At 39.2% G+C, this 16,853-nt stretch overlaps 1 protein-coding gene across 6 annotated transcripts in view; it reads left to right on the top strand.

The window, feature by feature from the left end:
* Nucleotides 1-2,169: 2,169 nt before the first annotated feature.
* The window catches only part of POU1F1 (POU class 1 homeobox 1), a 148,266-nt gene continuing 133,582 nt past the window's right edge, over nt 2,170-16,853 (top strand). For 2 of the 6 annotated variants that reach the window (XM_069025125.1, XM_069025123.1), the window contains exon 1: nt 2,170-2,474. In XM_069025125.1, the coding sequence (XP_068881226.1) occupies nt 2,405-2,474 (70 nt within the window). In that variant the 5' untranslated portion in view covers nt 2,170-2,404. Of the gene's footprint in view, nt 2,475-2,573; nt 2,725-16,853 lie in introns of those variants that run through there. The other 4 variants (XM_069025129.1, XM_069025131.1, XM_069025128.1 and 1 more) reach the window with 4 other exon arrangements.

Below are 16,853 nucleotides of genomic sequence, written 5' to 3'. Positions count from 1 at the left end.
AGTAGGTTCACTGGCAGAATTTGTGAGTCCATGGGGATTCCACACTGGAGCAGTTCCTGAGCAACTGCAGCCTGGGGGAACTTGCTGAAGTTTGTGGAGAATGTTTCCCATGGGAGGGACCCCATGCTGGGGCAGGCAAAGGGTGTGAGGAGCCCTTGCTGAGGAGGAAGGAGCAGCAGAGACAACGTGCGAGGAAATGACCACAGCCCCCATTCCCTCTCCCCCTGTGCTGCTGGTGAGGAGAAAGGAGAGAAAATTGTGAGTGAAGTTGAGCCTGAGAAGAAGGACTTTGGTGGGTAATAAAGCCATTTCCCTAAGTCCAGTCTGTTTTTGCTGGTGAGTGAACTCTCCCCACTCTTAAATTGACCTATCAGCCTTTTGATATATTTTCTCTTTGTTTTCCAGCTGAGAAGGGGAATGATAGACCAGCTTCTGTGGGCACCTGGTGTCAGCCCATCACATCCAGAAAGATAATAAAAAATGTCCGACCCAGCTTGGCACCAAATAGCTTCTACTGCTTCTCTTAAAGAAATCCTTGTGTCTGGTTCGGATTGACTAAGAAATAAATAGCTCACACAAGAGAGAAAACATTTAATATAAGTTAAAATTATTAGATTTGCTCAGATCTCTGAGTCTTTTTGCTTTCTGCTGCTTTGATTAACATTTTGAAAATTGTATTGGAAAATAAATAGCCTAGGGATATATTTATTGCAAAGGTTTTGAATTTTCCATTATTAAACAGACTGAGCTCAGGTGAGGAAATGGAAGAATAGATGAGACAAATATTCTAACGACTTCTAAATAAATGCATCTTCCCATGACAGTGTTTGCTTTTAAAGATCCCACTCTCTGAAATATCTTCTTGCATCATTCGTTAATAGTGTATAGCTGGCTGATTGTTCATCATTTTTTGTGCAAAAGCTTGCTGCATTTGCTTTGAGTATAGACTATGGAAAGAATATGTTTGAGATTTTAAAAATCTCTGTTTTCTAAAAAGCAACTTTGTCACCAAGATACATCTCTGGAAATGTGTGAGATCATCTTTTTTTTGCTCAGTTTCTTGTCTTGTAAAAATGTAAAGCATATTTTAGGACCCCCCCACTCATCTATCTATATGTTTCCCTCCGTCCCTGAAAACCATACTATTTTGAAGTTCAGATGAATTTCAGTCTGTAAAAAGTCCTGCTGGAAGAATATAAATAAAGTTTCTTGGAGTTATCTTTTATATGAATCACTGGATTATGCCTTTATTTTTCAAGACATATTTAGATGTAACTTTGTAAGTGATGGTGAGATTGTCACGGGGAAGTACTAGTGGAGAGCATGTTTTCTAAAAAAAATTTTAGCAAACACAGATTTATATTGATTGGCTGCGTGTTCAATGAGACCTGCAAGAACTGAGGCTGGTAAAGATGCCTTCTGAGCATGTTCTTTCCTCTAATTCCTGTGTTGTGCATGCTTTTTTGCTTTTTTAGTCTTTAATCTGCTCCCCCATCGCTAACAAAACCTTTGATCTTAACATTTAGTAGGGACAATCTTTCAAAATCATTTTCATACCCTTAGGGTAGGTCTTTCTTCTTACTCCTGTTTTGTCTTAGAATAGCCTAGAATCTTTATGATGAATAACAAAATATCATTAGTACATCTGTTACATCCATAATCTTGAGATTTATTTGATATAGGAGTGACCAGTGTCTCATTAGTTTGTTCCTGACATCATCTGTGTGAAGTTCAGCTACTGCTTTCCTTGAACTTTAATCCTCCTTGGTTTGCATTACTTTTATGAAACTGTCTTTGCAAGGAACAAAGGAAGTCTTACATATAAACCAAGATTCTTCCTAAGTGTATTTCCTGAACTTTTATGCACACACACACGTATATCTATAATAAACATAGGAATATAATTCACCAATCTCATGGAAGGGGTTTATGAGGGAGACCACTTAAAGTTAATAATAAAACACATTCAAAATGATAAACACATTACTTTGAGTTCACAAATGCAACTGTTGATCTGCTTTGCAGACTAAGTGGAGCTTGAGGCTGGGATCCAGCTGACTTTGTTTGCTATTGGATCCAGCTGACTTTGTTATCAGATCCAGGTGGGAAAGAGGTGATTTCCATAAAGCAGCAGAAACAAGGGGGTGGGTTTGCTTGTTTGAAGGAGGTGTGGGGGTGTCTGAACTGCTTTCAGCCTGCCTGCCTGGGCTGGGTGACCTTTCTGCGTTAGGAATAAAGAGTATCCTGAAAAATAACACCTTAGTGACAACTCTAGTTCCTCTGGCAAGTTGTTTAGGTACTCTGCAACAAAATGTTTAGTTACTGATAGAGAAGAAGATGGGAGTTTGGAGTTGGCACCTGAAGGGCAGCACTCAGGCTGTGGGTGAAGGATTAGGCCTGTTGTATGTCGGAGAAAAGGCGAGTACTGCTGACTTCACAGAGTTTCTCGGCTCCTTGGTCTCAGCGAAGTCAAGGTAAGGAGGTTTACAGCTGATATGCTTCCATCTTGTTCAGGTTATGTGCAGGTGAATGCAGCACCTGGTTCCCATATCTGCAGGAGATCACTTGCAGGGATGGGCTCCAGCCTCACCCAGCCCTGCCTCAGGGGCCTCTTGGGTGAGCAGTCTTGGCTTTGTTGGTAATCTCCATGTCCCTGTTGCCTGACTCTTGAGGCTGTTTTAAGAAGCAAAGCTTTGATGCATGTTGTGACTGTTGTATTTAAAGGTGAGGAAGTGTCTGGTGGGGAGTATCTGGCTCTGTTGGGAAGGCTCTGCTGTTGGTGGGTGCTGTGGCCTTGAATGGAAATGATTGTGCCGATAACTGAGGGGTGTGGAGTCCTATTGTTCTGTAAAGTTTAAGCTTGAGCTGAGCATGCTTTTGAGAACATGAAACTATATTTTGCCATTAATCTTGAGATAAATGTTTGGAATTAAGGCAGTTATATGCTTTGATGCTCTGAAAAGACATATCCCTATTTTAACTCTTACTGTATGCATTTTTGTTCTCTTTTTTTATAATGTACTAATATTAGCCTAAATCAGATCCCATGGAAGGGATGGAAATGGGAATAGATTGGACTTTATGAAATTTAAAAAAAATGAAATAGTGAAATAATCTGTAAAGGGCTTGGTGTGAGGTTATAGAGGTTGGGCAAGAGTAGTTGGTTCCTTTTCTGTGTAGTTTGTAATTAACGGCAGTTTACAGAAATGTTTTGAATACTGCTGGAAATGCAAACCCTGCAGCACTAGCCTTTTTTCTACACTTATTTTCCTAAGCAAAACTGTCTCTTTGTGATAACTCTTTCTAATGTAAGCTTGGAAAGAAACAAAGGATTCATCAGAATGGCACCTGTGTTATTACTGAGAGATTGTGTCAGAGAGGATGCTGCAGTCTAATGAAATAATTTTAGTATCCTTCTGATTCTTCCTGCTCTCCCACTGTTTAAAGCTGGATTTCCTTTATGCTGTCTTGGAGAACTTGTATATACTGACCTTTAGAATGTGCTGTTTATTGATGATGATCCAACATGTATTTAAGAACATTTATTTTGCTGAATACTAAGCTGAAACACTACAAGTTTTGCAGAAAAGACTACAAGATGTGTTGCGCATTAATTATTTGATTTAAGACTCACCCAGTAGAAAACAGTTGGATGACTATTTTTTTTTCTAAAAATGTACCTGTGGTCTCTGGAAAATGGAAGTCATTGTTTACTGAGGGTATTTGTAGGGATATGCAAAATATCTTCAGGATTTGTTACTTTGACTGGGCAAGTTTATATAGCAAATTTGAGTACCTATTTTATAATAATATTGTCTCAGGCCCTAATAACTTTGTCCAAAAATCTTTGTAGTTTGGATGAAAAAAATCATGCCTCATGGTGGTTTTGGCTTAGGTAACTTTTTTCACAGTCGCTGGCATGGGGCTGTGTCTTGGATTTGTGCTGGAAGCAGTGCTGATAGTGCAGGGAGGTTTTCCCCACTGCTGGGCAGAGCTCACACAGAGCCAAGGCCTTTCCTGCCTCTCACCCCACCCCAGCAGCGAGTGGGCTGGGGGGCACAGGGAGGTGGGAGGGGACACAGCCAGGACAGGTGACCCCAACTGACCCCAGGGATATCCCAGACCAGAGAGTGCCATGCTGGGCATATAAAACTGGTGGAAGGAGGAGGAAGGGGGAACATTCAGAGCGATGGTTTTTGTCTCCCAAGTCACTGCTACGCGTGGCAGAGCCCTGCTCCCCTGGGGATGGCTGAACACCTGCCTGCCCATGGGAAGCAGGGAATGAATTCCTTGGGTTGCTTTGCTTGAGTGCATGCCGTGTGCTTTCCCTATTAAACTGTCTTTATCTCAACACATGAGTTTTTTCCCTTTTAGCCTTCTGATTCTCTCCCCCATCCCACTGTGGGGGAGTGAGGGAGGGGCTGTGTGCGGCTGGGCTGAGCTCATTAAATCACGATGCCTGAAGTCCAATTAAAAACAAAGACTGGTTGGGACAAAAGCCTGTGATTGCCTTAAGCAAAGGTCGTAAGAGAATGTCCATACTTGTTTACAAGTTTATTACTATCATGTTGCTATTTTAGTAAACCTCTTTCCTTGAAAGGTGAGAACTGAAGAGCACAGCATTCTCTTCTGTGTAGATTTAAGTGAGTCACCTGGTTGATGTTTTAATGGCAATAATATAACTGCCTGATAATGGTTTGTAAGGTTTTTTTCTCCTTGACTCAGAATTAAAGCTGCTCTGCAGGAGCAAACATGCAAGAATGGTGGTGGAAATTCTAATCTTCATGAGTGGCTTAATTTCAGAATAGCTGTAGGTAAATGGAATACGGCATGCAATTAATGTACTTAAAATTCAATATCTGTTTCTGATGCACTAGGGAATGTTGGGGTTTCTTTTCCAAAGCTTGGTCTGGGAATAGAAAAGCAACTTTTTCAATACAATGTAAGGCTGAACGTACTAACTGTACCTCTATGAAACTTTGGCAACAACTTGTTTTTATAACCCAATAAAATAGAATGCAATTTTTTCAATTTGTTCTGCTTGCATTGTTGCAAAGTACTCCCCCTTTTTACCACCTCAAGAGTGAAAAACAATTCCTTGTAAGTGCTTTTCACTGAACAAATAGTTAGATATAAGTTACACCACTTGCTTTAAGCACCTGTCCAAGGATATGCACCGCTAATAGCTTTTTTCTCACAAAAATTAATCAATAAACATTAACTGGGGAATTGGAGAATGCAGGTTATTTGTTTTATTGTATATTACTAAATAACATTTTCAAGTTTGATGATCAGTCTACCTTCTGAATTTCAATTTCTGCCAAGCCTGATTTATTATTGGTTTTTCTTCCTCAAAGTAGTTCATATCAACATCAGGGTGGATTTTTCCACTGTACTGATATAGCAGATAATAAACTTTATCAAAACTTACAAAACCTGGTCAAATATATGCAAATGTCTTATTTGTATGCAGCAGAATTTGCACACTCAGTTTTGTGAATGTAAAACCCAAATGATGCTATTAGAATTTTGCTCAAGGCTGCAACAATACAAAAGAGACTTGGGAGATTTAGAGTTTTGCTAAGTTTTTTTTCCCTGCTATCTGTAAATCTTGATGTAGTGTGCCTACATCCACCTCAGTGTGCACAGTATTCAATATGCTGTTACAGTATGCCTTCATACCAACATCTGTCTGTGCATTAATTGGTCAATGATTCTTGTGTTTTGCTCCAAATCAAGCACTGTCATTCCTCCAAGCTCAGGCTAAGGTGGGAGTTATGGAACGGCACTGGGAGTGTTTTGGGATTGATGTGCTGTCAGAAACTGCAGTGAAAATGTAAAGGCTGTTTCGTAGCTGCCCCGGGGCTTCTTTGGGGGAGCCTCTCTGTGAGTCTGCAGTGCCTGACTCTGCACAGCTCCTCCCTCCACACCACCACCACCTGTGTTCAGGAATTTTGTCTCATCCTAGTGAATTCTTGAAGTGTTTCTTACACTAGTCTCTGAAATGTTTATTGTTTCTGTCAGCAGACAACTTGCTTTTTTCCCCCTCCCCTGAAAAGTGTGCTCCAGTCAGGGCCTCTGAATCCTCCACAGCTGGTGGGGATCTTACTGGGCTTTGGTGCCCAGTGAGATGAGTACCTGCCTACCCAGTGGAAAAGCAGCCCAGCTCTTCAGAGGGGCTGTTCTCCTCTCCTAGGCCTGCTGCAACAGCCAGGAACCACTTGCTGAATATTAATACCTATGTGAAGATCAACTACCTGGATTTTTCTTTTTGGAAAAGTTGGAAATAACTTGCCTCCTGAGGAGGTGCCACAAGTATCTGCTCAGGCAGAGGAATTCATCGTGTGATGTGACTTAGAGTAAATGTGAAGTGATCAGCTGAACTTGCCTGATGTGCAGAGGAAAGGAATTTTGCTTCAGAAAGGCCTAAAGATGTGGAGATGCTGATGGTTTGGGTAAGGAGTTATGGTTTATACAGCTGATCTCTCCCCTAATGTACTCCTCGTGTCTTTGTCCAGAGAAATAACCAGTAACTAAATACAGGTTGTTTTGCTACCTCCATGATGTGTATAATTTTACTTTGAGTTCAGTGACTTTGTTAATTACCTGCAAATCTGAAGTTACTTACAGACAGCTTTAAGGAAAGGTAAATAAAGCACAAGGCATAATGCAACTTTTAGGCAATAATTATGATAGTTTTGAAGCCCTATGGAAGTCTCTTGATGCTACAAACTCAATTTTCTTTTTTTTTAAATTACAGCAGAAACACATTTTTTATCTGTATGGTTGCTATCTTAAGTCTTTGAAATGCTTAGTAGCTAACACTGTAAACAAAAGCTGGTGTCTAGCTTGAAAAAATGAGTATAACAAAAATGAAGCAACTTTTATACGAAATGTGGGACTTAAGCTCACAGACTGGAGACATCTCTTCCTTTCATACAGCTCATCCCTTGTCTTGCCTGGTATTGTTACCTTTCATCTCACAGCCCTGTGTGATACCAGACATGCCTTAAAATGATCCAAGAGGTCTCTAAGAAACACGCAACAATTACGTGGCCAAAACTTGATAGTAAATAGTGTTAACTGCAAGATGCATGCTATGTTTCCATTTTTAAGATCTGAAATAATATTTTGGGAATTAATTCTTCACTTCTGATTTTTGGACTTTAAAGGGTTTTTGAGAAACAGCAAAAAAAAATTCCTTTGAACCTTGTTGACAGCTGCTACATGTAATATTTCCATTTTCTAATCAGTAGTCTAAATGGAAATTATTGGTTACTTTGCTTCTTCCAGTAAGAGTAAGACATTAATAAGCAAGGAATGTTCTCCTAGTTTTGCAGATAACATGTTTAATGCAGTTATTAATCGCAGAAATAGGAGGAGCCATCACCTCAGATCACAAGTATCCTTCCTACAGTAGTATAAATGAAACAAAACAAATCTTTAGATTACAGGTTAGAGAATTTCACTTCAGAAAAAAAGCACCTTGGTGCAAATCCAGGATAATTCTTGAGTAAACAGCTGTTTGAGATATTTGAAGGGTAGCATTACAATCAGAAGAGTTTGCACAGTGAAGGGACAAGCTGTTCTGGAGGCTGCAGTACTTGGACTTGCCTGGGAGTCTGGATAGGATCAGGGAAGATGGGTTATCAACTTGATGCTGCGTTTCTCTGTTCAATTAAATATGTACACTATGAGGAATTCGTCACTTTTTTTTTTTTTTTGGGTTTTCTTGGTAATTTTTGTTTTCTTTTTTTTTTTCTATCTTCACATTAGATTAGGAAGTTTGGCTTTAATAATAATAATGTTCCTTGCATGGTGGGTGTGTATGTGCACGATTTGGCTCTACAACACGAGGCACAGAGCCGGGGTTTTAAACCAGAGATAAGATCACTTTTATTTTAGTGGCTGAGTGCTTTAAGAGCTTGTGGATCAAGGAGAAGGCAGTTAGCAGGCAGTGTGCCATTTTCCCTGGGATGATAATTGAGCTGTGTTTCCTGGGACAAAAGCCTCGGTGCATTTCAAGCTGTGGTTTAGCATGTTGTCAGCTGCTGTAGCACAGCCCGGAGGAGAGGGATTAGAGGATGCTTTGGATAAGGCAGGGCAAGGACGATGCCTTGAGGAAGACTGAAGGGGAATGATTCCTTTGCTTTAGTGCTGTCCTGGCAAAAACAAGGAGTCTTGGCTGTCTTGTCGCTGTCATTCAAGAGATTTTATTCTTTTTTCCCCTCCATGTGCTTGCATGTGAGAGCTCAGAGTATTTGAGCAATAAAATGTTGGTTTAATCTTTGCTCCTTAACTGTGTGCGTGTGGCTCTTCTGGAACTGGGCAGTCCTGGAATATCAGGGATGGCATTGGCAGAAGCAGCACATGACTAAAATACAGTCAGCCTCTCCTGCAACCAAAATCCTCTCTCGTCAATGCACACCCTCCCTTTAACTTGAGAACAACTCTGCTTGCTGAATAAGCTCTTCTGCTTTCTCCCCTCTCTCTGAATTACATTTGGCTGTAATTTGATGGTCACCTGGGGAAAGGGAAAAAATGTTGGGATATTTCTCCTTTTGTGTAATAGCCACAAAATACAGCTTGCAGTGCATTCCATATCTGACCACTTTGGAAGGAGGGAAAACTTGCTTCTTCAGGGAGACAGATGCCATTTAGGATACAGGATGTTTGGGATAAAGTAAAGAAATACTGCACTCCAGGGGAATTTGACTTAGTTTCTATTTTAGAATAGGGATATTTCTAGCACAAACAACTCTGCCTGCAGTATGGGAACAGAAATGATGGCAAGAATTAAGAATTTAGGTTTCTTGACTTTAATCAAAGAAGTTTATTGAATAAAGAGAATCAAAACTGCAGGGGGAAAAGGTAAAATGGCAGGATGGTGACCTTGAGATTTAAGAGGGAAGAATTTACTCTATAACCTCTGTTAACAACAGTGTTGCTGTGTGAGTACCACAGAGGTTGATTTTGAGAAAACAGATTTTCTGCTATGGATGGGAACTGTTTGTAGTTTTTGTTTCTTTTTTTTTTTTTTTTTTTTTTTTTTTTTTTGCTACTTGTATATCCAAATTTAATTAGTGACAATGAAATGCATCTTAGCTTCCAGCTGATATCTGCAACATCCATTTACAATAAATTGTTGTCACTCCTGTTCTTCACTCAATATCATTGTTTTTCAGTAAAATAGTCTCTGTACTCAGTTTCACAGCACCATAGGTGAGGATATCACAGAGATATCTCAGCATCATGCACTTTCTGTCTGTTTTATTATTGAAAAGATGTCATATTTGGGTTAGCAGTAAAAGGAAAACAATTGAAAATGTATGAAAGAGTGAGAGGAGATGGGGAGGCTCATAGTAGTTGAGGACAGATTTATCATTTTAATGATATTTTATGGTGTGCTCCTGAATATGCATCAACAGGTTGTAAATAATCCAAAGAGAGGATTTGCACAGGCTCTGAAATGCTCTCAGTGTCCCAGTCCAATTTCAAGCTGTGACAAATAAGCATAAATACTGCAGGCAGTGTCTTGCTCATCTCTCTAACATTCAGTCACTTGTAAAACAGACTTAAACAATGCTCTGAAACCTGGCTTAACTGACCACTGGGGAGAATGACAAAAAGTGGGAAATATCTTTTTAATAGATATTTTAAAATTCCCTGGAATGCTTCATGGAGAATACTTTTATTGATATGAGGGTGACTTCTTGCATAATTCTAAATGTATGGAAAACACGAGTTATTGAAATAATGGCCCATTTTTTCACCCACTGAAAAAACCTTGTAAGCAGCAGTAATTTCACAGTGAACCCTTTCACTTACTGAGGTCTGCTGGCTGTGTGAGGATGTTTCAACATAGTGGTGACTGTGAATTTGCAATGGAAATTTCTCTTGGGTGCCAGTTTGGACAGGCCTTAATTAGGAATTAAAACTCTCTCAGGTCCTGGATAACAATTGGGAATGGAGAACCACCTGCAATAGGAAATAGTTGGTCCCTGTTGTGGTAAGGCTTTGTCAGGGATCAGTTAAGACTGGGCACAAATATTCTGACTGCATCATATAACAGGGATTTGAGTGTGGTTTCTGTGTAACCAGTGGAAAAGCTCTGGCTACTGTTCAGGATGGACAGGTATTTGTTTTAATGTTTCCTAGAGGGTTTCATCATATGGGATTTGCTGAAGTGACACTTGTACATGTCTTTAAAAGACTCAAACTCAGCTGAGGCCTTTACTAGAAGTGGAAGGCAGAGAGTCTTCCATGGTCAGGAAACTCAGAAAGCCTTGGAAGATGGAACCTTTTCAGATTCATGCTCCAAATGAAAAATGCTTATTAAGAAAAGTGATTGATACTTTTAGATACAATGTAAATACACCAATGAACATACAGAGCCTGAATATTTTGCACTGTGGTTTTGGAAGCTGCAGTTCCAGAATGACACAGAAGATGGGTGAGTCTTTCTAATGACCGCATTGATCAGCTTTGTGCTTCAAACCTTCAGCTCCTGCTTTGGGATAATTAGTTACTGGCCAGTCACTGAGCACCTGAAGCCTGCTGTTTCTGGAGACACCAGGTTTTTCCTATGCTCTGCAGTGGAGGGAACACTTGCCCACTCTGGAGGGCAAGTGTTTATGCCTGTTTACAAGGGAGTGAGGTGATGGAGGAGTGACAGCCACCTTCCCCAGTGCCCCGTAAGGAAACAGGGAATGAGGAGAGACGGAACAGTGCAAGCGCCAAGGAACTCAATTCTTAAGGAGAGAGTAGTCTATAAATGGATTTATAAATGGAGTTTTAAACAAGACCATGTGCTAGCAGACAGAACACTTAACAATGGAAAACATAATCATACAAACCTTTTTCATTGTCGAAGGGCTGAATTCACCATGTTGAGTTTCCCGCTGAACCTCATCATGAGATGAGGTAGCAACCAGCTAATTCTTTGGTGTGCTCTTCATTTGCATGTTCCTGACCACGTCCAGGGTACCAGCCTGGTTCTGAAGTGTCCATAGAAACCTGAAGGGACCAGAGGAGGCTTTTCCCCTTTCCCATAGAGTGGGCTCTGCACACAGGAATGTGCTTCCTGTAAGCTTCCTAAACTCCTTGCAATGTGGGAATGAACATGAACACACACTCAGCTGTCAAGTTAATAAGAAGCTGGCATTTTAATTATGAAAAACCTGATCTGTCCGGCATCTTGGATGTCTAGATGTGAAATCTATCATTCAGGAAAATATCTGCTTCTACTCCAGGAATTAAATCACACTGCCTTCATAAAATCACAGTGCAGAGAAGTTTGATGAAGTGCAATCCATTTTTCAAGACAAGGCACGGTCACTTGGCTACAGTCAGTGTCTGAAAGAGCAGCTGCTGCTGCTGCTCCATGTGTCAGCTGTGGAATGTGAAATATCTGGCACCATTAATTCTGTAACCAAATAAATGCAGATATTTGCAAGAGCTTTTGTTTTTCTCCTTGGAATATCCAAAGATCACACAACATCTTGAAGGTCGACTTCAGGCAATGTTCCTTATTAGTTTAAGGACAACATTTTATTCTTTGCAGGAAGTGCCCATACTGAAGATGGGAAAAATCCTGGCATGAAAAAGTTCATTCTTGTTTTGTGTTATGAAATGCTGATGTTTGTGCTGGGTGATCCAAGGAGTGCTGGCATGCCTTTCCATTGTATAACACCCCGTTCAACCACCGTGTGTTGATTTTCCTGTGGACACAAGCAGGTTTTTAGGAGGACAAATGGAGATAAATGCTTTCCTAAGTTTGCCTGAGCTCCACTTTTTCAGTGAAATACAAATTTGTAAGCTCATGGAAATACAGGTAGAAGGACAAGCAGCTGTGTAACATGGAGGAAGATGGGAATTAATTGTGCTTGAAGGTGTTGATTGAAAAATAAAACAAGCCAAAGTAGTTCAAGGTCAATGACCAACTCTTTGGTTCCTCTTTTTTCCTTTCTTTTCCACTGAAGAATTATTTCTTTCTGATCTGAAATCTTGAGCTCTCACCTTCCTTAAAGTTCAGATTGTGACTTAAGCTGTTGAACAGTATGGTTCATATTTTTCTTGTGCTGATATGAAATCAGGCTATCTGTTACTCCTTATGAGAAAGATTGAACAGCAGTGTGGTAAATGCTAGATTAGATCAGTACTTTGAGACTGCCATTTACAGCAGGAGGCTGCTGTGAAATCACAGGGTAACCCCAGATTTGCTATGTTTGCCATAATTCTAATTTAGTTACAGGATTTATACTTAGCTGAGCCTTACATTGCTTTATGCCACATTTTATACCCTGCTGAGCCTTTCTGTAAAAATCAAACAGATGTTTTCAAATATATCGGTGATTGAGTTTGCTCAAAATTTTGCTGTTCATCAATTTTTATGCACAACATAATAGCTTTAATGGATTTTAAGTTGAATTACAATGGCAGAAGTATTCTTGGTGCAAATTGAAAAAGATGCCTACAGAACACTAATGCTGCTGCATGGATATAGCACATGCTGAAGTATCACTCATGAATAAGTGAGGCTGGACCTTTAAAACTTTGATTCTTTTCTTGATACTGCAACATCCTAAACGTGGGAAATTCAATGACTCCACTTTATGGAGATCACTTACTGAAAGTATTTAGACTTTCAATTGCAATATAAATATAGAAATTTTTGTCTTCTGCCTTCTTATTTGATAGGGTCTTTTTTGAAGGTTTTTTTTTTAGCCTTTCTCTCCACTGGCCCCACCTGTGCATAGGACCTGGTGACACTGAGGAGTCCCCTCTGGTGAGAACCTAGTAATTGCTCTTTGATGTTGGTAGAGCTGATTTTCTGAGGCTTGGTGACTGCTGCATAATTTGCATGAATAAAAATGTTGTTTCCAGCTCTATGTACAAGTGTGGTGAGCCGCAGCCTTGGCCCTCGGCAAAAAACATCACTGAGTCACTGTGGAGATGTGGATGCCTATTTTGTCTTTGCTCTAAAGAAATTTGAGGCCTTGTATGGATGTGCACATGAGCACACAACTTTATTTACATTTTATCTTTTCTTCTAACTTAGAGAAGTTTGTCACCTTTTCTGGTACTCACCAGCGTGCGTTCATTGATGAAGTTCATTCTGTGTAACTGAAATGTTTTAGTCCTTGTTCACTAATGGTAGCATATTCTACCACTTAAGTTTAACAAAAATTGAAATAAGTCATTCTCCCATTATTATTTATATTAATATGGTTTTATATAAACATTAAATGTAGTCATATAAGGTCTCATTACTGCTGGTATTCTTCCACTGCAAGCGACACATCCATTCAGGTCTTATCAAAGGTATTTATTACAAAGTCATACCTAGTGCTGCTGTTCTTGGCTGTGTTGAAGACCTTTTCCCATCATTCTTAATGCAATGAATTATTTGTCAGCAAACCTACTGCTGAGTTCTCCATCCATGTACCTGGAAGGATAAAGTAGTGGCAGAGCTTTGGAGTGCTTCCTGTGCTATGTAAGTAAAGGGAGAATCTAAGTCTGGCTCATAACCTGAACTGGCAGTACTAGCTCAGATTTAAAGGTTTTCTCTTCTCAGGAAAAGGTTTCTCCATGAGCAGAAATGAGCTGGGCACAACAAATAAAGAAGAGTTTGGTTTAACTCTACAATAAGCCCCCCACCGATTTTGGTTTAATTCTACAATAAGCAGCAACTTGTATGGATTTATATTGCTTTGGATACATGGAATAATGGCAGTATCTTCTGACTTTGAATACAAAGTAACTCTCACAAAGGTATGAAATGTTGAATATTCTTGTTTTGATTGCCTACTTATAACAGTTCTTTTCTCCTTCTTGTCCCCCAAATCCCCTTAGTAGTTAGATTTCCCTTTTGATTCTTCCCTTTTACTCTCTGGTGCTACAATGAAAATGAACAGCCCTTTCTCATAAGACTGGTGAGACAGAGACAGATTTGCAATCACAGTAATGAAAAGATGACACAATTTATTATGAGTGATACTATAATTACCAGGAGATGTGATTTATTACAGAAAGCTAACGAGATACCAAGGCTGTTGGCATAAAGTCTCCTCCTCTTCATGAGGAGGAACAAAATACAAACTTGCAGCAAGTTAGCAGTTCTTCCTCATTTTGACTTGGCATTTGCAACAAAATGGTTTCGTTTCTATCTAATGCAGATCTGGAACTAACAGAAGCCAGGTTCTTTGAGGATGAAAGTATTTTAGTAATGCTATAGAACAAAAGAAAATTATGCCAAACTTTTCATCTTTATATATATAAACCTTCATAAAGGCTTTTAAAGTTGCTGTACACACACTTTTGTAATTTTTCATGTTTGGCATGCACTAGGCAGGGCTGCAATAGTATCTGTACAAAACACTTCTGCCTCACTAAAAAACATAAGACATTCTTCTACTTTAGTTTATTACTGCAACACTCCAGTTACAATTTATCAAAATTCTGCACTTTGTGAGAATTTGGCTCCTTTTTTTATGGAGAGGAACAATTTTATTTTTTTCTTATGAGACATCTTGCCAAGAGGTTGTGCTCTTTTAGTATTTGCCAAATATTTTCAGTCTCACCTTGATGTATTGACTACGGTTCTGAGATAGTCAAAAAAGCTCAGCCTGTAAGTAATTAGTGAGGCCACCATTTCCTTGCTGTTTTCCACCTGTTAATTCCTCTCCGAGAGTCACTTTCACAATATTCACTGACTCTGACATGTTTAATTTGCTTTGTCAATTGTGTGTGACAAGAAATACCTTGTTCACTGTGCAGGAAAACTTGTGCTGTTAACGGTGGTGCTTGTCTGCTGCATGTAGCATTAACTTCAGCCACCAGTTACCCCTAGAAATGTGTTGAGGATTAAAATGGAAAAAAAAAAATGAGCTGGGGGGGAAACATGCCTGAATAATAAAATGGTTTTGAAGAAGCTTTCACAAGACAGAAAGCAAGATGAACTGGTATTTTGTTTTGGTGTATTGAGTCATTAAGTTTTACACCTGAAAGCCCCTGTCTGATACCTCTGCTGCCTTTGAGGCACCGATCAACTATGAGCAAAGCACCCCATTAATCCTCGATGAGGTGAAGAAACCTCTGGAGCATTGTCATGAGATGAATGGATGGCTCAGACATCAGGGATCATCAGTGTGTCTTCAAATCTCTTTTGTGGGCTTTTTGTGTCTCTAGAAGAGGTGAGAGCCCTACTGTTCCTGCCCCCACCTGTTTTGAAGCTCTTGAAGTGTGTGAAAATCTGATTTTGGCGACGCTAATGTGAGTGGATAGGTAGTAAAATGTGTCAGAGTGATGTTTGAAGCTAATGGTCCAATTCCTATCTGGCATGGTTTGTATGGTTATGGACCTAAGGGGTTTTGGATGAAAACCTTTTATCTCTTCAAATTGTTTATTTTTTTGCTAGTTCTCTTCAGCATCACTGTGTGCTCACCCTCACTGTGAATGATGGAAAACACAACTTATTCATACTCGAGCATGAGTCTAAGGGATCTAAATCCCTGCTAGCAGGAGTCCACTGATCTTATCCATGTAACTACAGACCCTTTTTCTTGTAAGATATACAGGTGTTTGTTCGATGTCTTCAGTTTAATAGCACAGAAGTTCATAAAACCCCCTTTCTAAGAGGGTTAAAAAGATTGTGTTGGTTTAGTATATTAATTTCACAGTTTTTTGTTGATAGTGGTTAATCACATTCCACGAATAGAAAGACTATCTGTTTTTACTACCCAAAATATATTTATGAACATTTAATAACATGAATTATAAGAAGGAAGATCAATTTATACCTCTGTCATATCCTGATCACTGGAAGATCTGAAAGAGTTATGGGGTAACATGGAGGGAGGATGGAGCTGATGAATTAAATGTTTTGAGTTGGAAAACCAGAAATTTCCATTTTAAGTAGAAGGTTGAAAGCCTTTTCTCTTAAATGAGAAGCTGTATCATTGAAATGAAATCGGTGTGTTTGGATACTGGTTGCAACAATAACTTGAACTTGGTGGCCTTTCCTTCACAAATGTTTTTTAGGGTTACACTTTTCTTTTTGAGAAGGAGTGGTGTTTTAAAATATTTCTAGGGAGACACTGCAATTGGCATTTCTTCATCTTAAGCTCTTAGGCAAATGAATCCTGCTGTGCAAGTATAACACGTGCTACTCAGTACTGTCAAAAGGTTTGGACAGTAGAGCTGTGGCTTTGGACTGGGAGTGACTGCCAATTTGAGCTAGTTAGCAATAAAATAGTGAACAAAATGTTTCCCCCAGTGAATTTTACTTCCACAGGCTTGCCCAGTTTGGTAATTTTTTCCAAGGTTAGTTACTACATGCCTGAAACAAAAAATGCTTTTCTTGCTGTCAGTTTATTGTGTTATTTTTGAACTTTTTTTTTAACTTTTAAGACTCTTCTAGTGCAGTGTTCATTGGCTTGCTTGTATGTAAATTAATTCAGTTCCATCTCTGTGAAGAAAGATTTTTTTTTTTTTCCACTTTCTCTCCAATTAATGATTTGGAAATTTTTCTAGTTATTGTTTTTAAAAAAAATAAAAAATATGGCGCTTCTAACTAAACTTCCTTTTCTAACATTGCACTCTGCATGCAATATTTTGCTTGAATCTGTCATGTTTTCCTACTTTTTTTACAGCACATACCTCAATTTGTACCTTTCAATCTCAAGTTGTCAAATTAATTAGCTTGATTACATTGTATATCATCAGACTAATAATGCACATCCTTGTCTATATCTGGACTCTTCTGAGGAGAGTGGGAGTTCAGCAATCAATATCTGTGGATATAGTTTCATATTTTACATCAGGGAAAATATTTTACTAGGAGAACTTATGCT

This window comes from Aphelocoma coerulescens, chromosome 1 (genome assembly GCF_041296385.1).
Source record: "Aphelocoma coerulescens isolate FSJ_1873_10779 chromosome 1, UR_Acoe_1.0, whole genome shotgun sequence".
Taxonomy (NCBI): Eukaryota; Metazoa; Chordata; class Aves; order Passeriformes; family Corvidae; genus Aphelocoma; species Aphelocoma coerulescens.
The sequence above is the reverse complement of the archived record's forward strand: the minus strand, read 5'-3'. Positions and strand labels throughout refer to the sequence as shown.